Source organism: Zonotrichia albicollis, chromosome Z (assembly GCF_047830755.1).
Source record: "Zonotrichia albicollis isolate bZonAlb1 chromosome Z, bZonAlb1.hap1, whole genome shotgun sequence".
Classification (NCBI taxonomy): domain Eukaryota; kingdom Metazoa; phylum Chordata; class Aves; order Passeriformes; family Passerellidae; genus Zonotrichia; species Zonotrichia albicollis.
This window is the reverse complement of record NC_133860.1, coordinates 83313493-83320958: the sequence shown is the minus strand read 5'-3', so window position 1 is coordinate 83320958 and position 7466 is coordinate 83313493. Positions and strand designations below refer to the sequence as shown.

Genomic DNA, 7466 nt, shown 5'->3' with positions numbered 1-7466 from the left:
GAATTTATGGAGCGCCTCTACAGATATGTGGAAGCACAGGCGCTCCGGGATGATGACAGGGAAATGATGCTCCAAAGAATGGCATATAGCAATGCAAACGCAGAGTGCCGCAAAGCTATAAAAACTCTCCCTCGTAGTCCTAGACCCACAGTAGAGGCCATGATAGATGTTGTGGTGCGTCAGGTCTCCCTGTCATCACGGTCTAAAAGGGCTTCCGTGGCTTTTACTGAATGCCCCATGCAGGACTGCATAGAGGGAGAAGCTGCCCCCGTTGCCGGCCCTCCAACACCTGGGGCGGGCAAGAGAACATCGGCAACCCATCCCTGTCATCTCTGTGGTAAAGTGGGACATTGGATGCCACAGTGCCCTATGCGGCAAGACTACATGGAATGGAGGCGGAAGCGGGAAAAGGAGGAGAATGAAAAGAAAAAAAACTAGGATTGGAGCGCAGTCCCTCCCTGCGCGTGGATAGAAATGTGGCGGGCTGTTTATCATCATCCGGGGAGAGAAGAAACGAGGGAGAACCGCCGCACACCTTGCCAGATTTGACGCACCTATCGGATTCGAAACACTTTACCTGTGATATTCTGCCCAAACCTGTACTTAACACCATGTCCTCTGTTTCCCCTTACAGGCTGCAGCTAACTAGGAGCATTTACCTCCCTAGCAGTAATTTGCAGCTGGTGTCTGTCGACTTGCAACACCCGGGTCGCTGGAGGAAACTGGGACGATGCAGGTGGACCGTTGTCGGAGACACAAAGCACACACCGCGAGACATCCACATAGTCCCTGGTCTGGTAACTACCGACCGGGACCACTTCGCGGTAGGGCTGTATTGTGTCCGACCCCCGCTTTTCCTCCCTAAGGGACAGGTCATTGCTCAGGCTATTCCTGTGCCAGATAAAGACCATTGCTCGAGCCCGACGGAGAAGGACTCGCCTCCGACCGTGGCCTGGACACAGTTGGTAGGGAGGGAGAAGCCCCGCCTGACATGTCAACTTTCATTGGGCGGGGACAAGAAATTAGTGAGGGGTCTTTTGGACACGGGTGCAGATGTGACGATCATTCCCTCCCGGGAATGGCCGTCGCATTGGGGCCTGCAAAGCGCAGCGGGCACGATTTCTGGTGTTGGGGGCCTCCAATTGGCAAACCAATCAAAGAGCATTGTGCAAATTAAGGGGCCCGACGGGCAATTGGCCTCTATACGCCCGTTCGTTTTAGATTATACAGAGCCCCTCTGGGGAAGGGACCTTTTAGCCCAGTGGGGGGCCAAAATCGATCTCCCGACAGCTCCCCAGGTTTTTCGGGTGGTGGCCACTGAGGAGTGCCGGACCTGGAAACTGAATTGGCTTTCAGATAAACCAGTACAGGTCAAGCAGTGGTCACTTAACAAGCAAAAACTAAAGGCACTCAACGAGCTCGTTCAGGAGCAGTTGTTGAAAGGCCACCTGGAAGAGACCATGTCACCCTGGAACTCCCCAGTGTTTGTCATCAAAAAGCCTAACAAGGATAAGTGGCAGCTCCTGACTGATCTTCGCCGAATTAATAGATTAATAATTGACATGGGTTCCCTTCAGCCAGGGATGCCCTCCCCAGCAATGCTCCCCCGAGATTGGGAATTAGCTGTGATTGATATAAAAGATTGCTTTTTCCAAATTCCCCTTCACCCGGAGGACGCCCCGCGATTTGCATTCACAGTTCCGTCCATCAACTGTGAGTCCCCAGCCAAGCGCTATCATTGGCGGGTGCTTCCGCAGGGCCTCAAGGTCAGCCCTGTGATCTGCCAGTGGTATGTCGCTTCGCTGCTGTCACCCATTCGTACAGCCCTCGGGGATGCCGTCATTGTTCACCATTATATGGACGACATCCTCGTGTGTGCGCCCGACCACAGTCTGCTTGCCCATGCGCTTGACCTGACAACCAATGCGTTGGCTGCTGCAGGGTTCGAGCTCCAGCAGGACAAAATTCAGCGGGTGCCACCTTGGAGATACCTGGGCCTCGAAATTACAAAGCGGACAATTGTGCCGCAAAAATTGGCAATTCGGACAAAGGTCCAGACCCTAGCAGATGCCCATCAACTGTGTGGATCCTTAAATTGGGTGAGACCCTGGTTGGGCATTTCAACCGAAGATTTAGCCCCTCTTTTCGATTTGTTAAAAGGGGGAGAGGAGCTTAGTTCTCCTAGGACTCTTACCCCAGAGGCACAGGTAGCTCTGGAGAAAATACAAAAGGATATTTCGGCCAGGCAGGCCCACCGATACCATCCGGGCCTGCCTTTCAAATTTATTATACTGGGAAAATTGCCACACCTTCATGGCATAATACATCAATGGGATGTTAGTCTGAAGGACCAAGGATTAGGAGACAAGCTCTTAATTATAGAGTGGGTCTTTCTGAGCCACCATAGGTCCAAAAGAATGACACGGCCACAGGAGTTGATAGCAGAACTGATTCTCAAAGCAAGATCGAGGATCAGAGAGCTTGCGGGCTGTGATTTCTCATGCATACAGATCCCAATTAAATTGGAATCGGGCCGATTTAAACTAAAAATCTTTGAAGAACTGCTGCAAACTAATGAATACCTTCAGTTTGCACTCGACAGCTACACTGGGCGCATCACAGTAAATCGGCCGTCCCACAAATTATTCAATTCGGGGTTTAAATTCTCGTTGAAAAAGGTTCAGAGCAAGAAGCCACTGGATGCTGTGACAGTTTTTACTGACGCGTCTGGAGCATCCCACAGGTCAGTGATGACTTGGAAGGATCCTCAGACTCAGCAGTGGGAGTCCGATGTTGCTGTTGTAGAGGGCTCTCCACAAGTTGCTGAGTTGGATGCAGTCGTCAGGGCATTTCAGAAATTCCCTGGACCTTTCAATTTGGTCACAGATTCTGAGTATGTCGCAGGTGTAGTGTCTCGAGCTGAGTCAGCTGTTCTTCAAGAGATCACTAATAAGAGATTATTTGAATTGCTGAATAGGCTCGTCGAGTTAGTCTCTAACCGCGAGCATCCATTCTATGTCATGCATGTGAGATCACACACAGATCTACCTGGGTTCATTGCGGAGGGAAACCGTCGCGCCGATTCTTTAGCGGCGGCTGCTGTTTCGCAGGCCCCCCTCCCAGATGTGTTCGGTCAGGCTAAAATCAGCCACCAACTGTTCCATCAAAATGCCCCTGGCCTGGTTCGTCAGTTCAATCTGACGCAGGAGCAGGCCAAGGCAATAGTGGCCACATGTCCCCAATGCCAGCAAGATCAAATGCCTACCATAGCCTCAGGGGCTAATCCCCGGGGTTTGGCAAGCTGCGAGTTGTGGCAGATGGATGTAACGCACATTCCATTTTTTGGCCGATTGTGTTACGTCCACGTCTCAGTGGATACTTTCTCCGGGGCGATCTATGCTTCTGCCCACACAGGTGAAAGGGCAGCGGATGTTCAGAGGCATCTGCTCCAGGCATTCGCTGTCTTGGGCATCCCTAAGACCTTAAAAACAGACAACGGCCCTGCGTATGTTTCCAAGGAGCTGCAAAGCTTTCTGCAGCAATGGGGAATAGTGCATAAAACCGGCATCCCCTATTCCCCGACAGGCCAAGCCATGGTGGAAAGAGCTCACCAGAGCCTTAAGAAGGTCCTATCCCGGCAACTACCGACGATGAAGGCAGAGACCCCCCAAGTCCGGCTATCAAGGGCATTGTACACACTCAACTTCCTGAATTGCTCTTTTGACAGCCAAAACCCTCCGATAGTCCGACATTTCGGCAGTCACCAGCAGCTGCAGCCTAAAACCAGGCCACCGGTTCTTGTAAAAGATCCGGAGACCTGGCAGACGGAGGGCCCCTTTGACCTGGTAACTTGGGGGAGGGGATATGCCTGCGTGTCCACTCCCTCGGGTCCCAAGTGGGTACCATCTAAGTGGGTCAGGCCCTTCGTCCCGAAGCAGGGGATCAAGAAGGAGGCAGTACCACAGGTCCGGCAAGCATGTTGGCGTCGGCGGAAGAAACTATCCCATCAACCCTCCTCATTCTCTCCAGATCTCACTCCAGTTACTGAAGAACCCTCTCCCCCAGCTTCTCCTCCACCCCTTGATCTTTTATACCACCTTTCCTCCTTTTTCGCCCCGGCTCCAACCATTACCCCTCGTGAGTTTTACTTAAATTGGTTGTTTGGAGAGGAACCATATCTGTGAATCCTGCATACTTTTACGGCTCTCCTTTCATTTCAGTTTTATCTCCCCGAATGGTCTTCGAATTGACTACGCTGGCTCTCAATCCTTGTTTGTTGTTGACCGTACTGATGACCTGCGGATTCCTTCTGCCACCTGCGGAGCCGTGGGTCATCCCCCAGCCAAAAATCAACGTCTGGCGTGCCTTGGCCCAATCATTAGGACAGGACAGTATATGCCTCGACACCGGCGCAGCAGAGGACCCGATGTCGTCTTGCCTTGTGGGGATCCCTTTCTCCCCAGGCGAGTTCCCCCCTGCCTTCCAGTCTGCCCTTTCCCCCGTTTTGGCCCAGAGCCTAACTTTCCTCCCCGGTTTTGAACCCAGTAATGCCTGGAGAAGTGGAGTAGCTAGGCTCAGTCCTGCGCCCTCCGAGCCCACAGAACTGCATCTACTCGGTTCCGCCAACTCCTCAATTTGTTTTCAGTTTGAATATAGTTATGCCCCCATATATGAGGGCAGTGAGGTGGTCCGGCAAACAAAGAAACAATATCAAGCGAGCCAGTGGTGCCGCGCTGTTCTAAAAATCATGGGCCCCACCTCTACCAAGCGGACCCCTTACGCCCTTCCCAGGGGGGTGTTCTTGATTTGTGGCGATCGAGCGTGGGCAGGCATCCCCTCTGGTCTGATCGGAGGGCCGTGCACATTTGGCCGGCTGACGCTGTTTACCCCCAACATCACCCAAATTATCAATTGGAAAAGGAATAACATCACATCCGAATTGGCCAGATCTAAAAGAGATCTTAAAGATCTCACTGAGGATTGTGATGGTAAAGTTACCCATTGGTCTCATTCTAAATCCGTCGCCTTTACCATTTTATTGCCATGGTTATCGGTGGCGAAATCTCTGGGTGAATTGGGCCGCCTGGAGTGTTGGGTGGTTAAACAAGCCAATTATACTTCAGCCGCGTTATACGACCTCCTTAAGGACGAGGAAATTACAAGGAAGGCAACGCTCCAAAACAGAGCAGCAATAGATTTTCTACTACTGCTCCATCACCATCACTGTGAGGAGTTTGAGGGCCTCTACTGTCTGAACCTGTCCTCTCGGGCCGAGGACGCCAGACACTCCATCAAAAAACTCCAAGACCTCGTCCATCAGGTCAGGCAAGAGACATCAGACTGGCTGGGGGACATATTCAAGGGTTGGGGCCTTAGCGGGTGGGCCAGTTCGGTGTTAAAATCTGTTTGTAAAGTGGTTTTGAGCTTGATTGTATTTTGCATTTTGATCGTACTGATCCGTAGTTTGATCAAAGGACTAATAGCTAAAGCCACTTCAACGACTGTCAATCATGCCGCACTTCCTCTGGAGGAACATTTTGAGCTGGAGGACCTCTCCTCAGAAGCCGGAGGAGATTCAGATGAAGAGGAATCCACAGAGCTGCCTCAAGAACGTAAGTGGGCTAGCGAACTCCAGCTCGAAGAAAGCGAAGATTGGCAGGACAAGCCGCAGACACCTTCCTTTTGAGTTGCATAGAAAATTTTAATTTTATTTGATAAGAAACGGGGAGATGCTGTGGTGTGTTCTTAAGTTCGTTAGTTTGCTCCCCCCATTTTCTGTATTACTTCCTGCTGCTACCCTGCCAGTTATGTTGCTATGGAAATGAAACTGCTCCTCCCTTGGTTTCTCTTATAAAGTGAAAGTTGTTTCCTCCTTGGGGTCAGTCAATCACTCTTTTTCTCCTCCCAGGTTTCGAGAATTTTCCTTTCTCTGGGAGGTATGGTTGGCTGTAGCCCCGGAGCCCCTCCTATGATTTATAACAGTTGGTTACTTTAGTGTATCAGTTATGTTTCGTACCTCCAAATATGTATTTCTATTGGATAGCCGGGTTTCCCTGCCTTCTTCCCCCCTTTTCCCTTAAAACCCTCTCCTGCCCCTTGTTCGGGGCCATTTGCTGGGTTTTTTCCCCTCTTTGTTGGTTCTTCTGTAATAAACCGACAGTTTTACCCCCAGCAAGTGGTCGCCTCCTGATTCGTCTCTCACCGCGCTGCTCCGAGCTATCCCCCCAGCTCAGCCCGAGGCCAAAGCCGCCGAGGGGGGCTGTTTTCTGATGCGCAGGGGCCCTGGCCTTCGCCCCTCACCAGATAGCCGGATTCCAGGGCCGTTCACGCCCCCGCGCACATATTGACAAGCTTTCCATCCAATCTTATAAAACATACGTAAGAGTAGTTAAAACAAAGACTGGTTCATAAAAGACAAAGAACAGAGCTCTATTCACAGTAACCTTCTAAAGATATACATTAAATAAACTTGTTGCCATCCTAAAGCCAAATCTACAGAGTCCTATTGTTATTTGTCACGTCTACTGCTTGGGAAACTTTTCTGCTTGCTTGGGAAAATTTTCTTCTGTAACAGAACTTCGGGCCACATCCTGAGGCCTAAATACTCTTTTTTAACCATTTCCTAAAAACCCTCTAACTTTATGGATTCCCACATTTCCCCCTCTCTGTTTGACCCAGTATCTTTCATTTTCTTGTCGCTTACTACTTGCGTTTCATAGCTCTACTGTAAAATTTCTGCTTATCATCTCTTGGAGACTTATCTGCACTAAAGCACTGCTACATTACGGCACAGCAACTTAATGCTGTGATGACTTCATCTTTGAAAGAGATATGAATCATGTTTGGTAACAGTTACAAGTTATTGTTCAAAAAACCGTTCATGTCTATACCTTCATCTACTGCTTTCATGAGATTCTGAACACTCTCTGTGCTTCTACTTCCTAAATCTCCGGCTTGTATGACAAAAACTTCCCGGACTGTTCTGTTCATCATTCGCCGAACACAACAAAGTACACAAGGTACCACTATACATATCAGTATTAGAACACTTAGTACATAAAGACATATCTTGTAAAGTTGCCTTAGCTAAGGTGCGAAACTCTATTTTTGAAACAAATCATCTAACCAGGAATTTCCATCTTCTTTAATTTGGGCTGTCAGATCCTTCAATTTTTGAATGCTTTTGTGAATGGATTCAGAATGGTCAGACAAATTCATACAACACAATCTTTCGAATTCTTCACAACCATGCCCTTGTGCCAGTAAAAGAAAATTAATGGCTGCTCTGTTTTGAAGAGTAGCATGTCTAATACTATCAACATCGGTCAACATATCACTGATTGCAGAGGATGTGGCATTAGCTTGTTTGCTCAGCCAACATCCAACTCTATCTAATTGTCTCAATGCTACTGCTGAGGCTAATTGGGGTAAAAATATACCTGCTGAAACCCTTCTGGCGGCATTCC

General features: G+C 49.5%; 1 protein-coding gene across 2 annotated transcripts; it reads left to right on the top strand.

Moving 5' to 3' along the window:
- Positions 1-248: 248 nt before the first annotated feature.
- Positions 249-6344, top strand: LOC141727113 (uncharacterized). Of its 2 annotated transcripts, none has more exons than XM_074532939.1 (2): positions 249-736; positions 3586-6344. In XM_074532939.1, the coding sequence occupies exon 2, from the start codon at positions 4235-4237 to the stop codon at positions 5684-5686; it is 1452 nt and encodes a 483-aa protein (XP_074389040.1). In that variant the 5' UTR covers positions 249-736; positions 3586-4234; the 3' UTR covers positions 5687-6344. The 2 variants fall into 2 exon arrangements, with proteins under 2 accessions (XP_074389040.1, XP_074389039.1); XM_074532938.1 differs by having other exon boundaries at positions 249-797.
- Positions 6345-7466: the final 1122 nt, after the last annotated feature.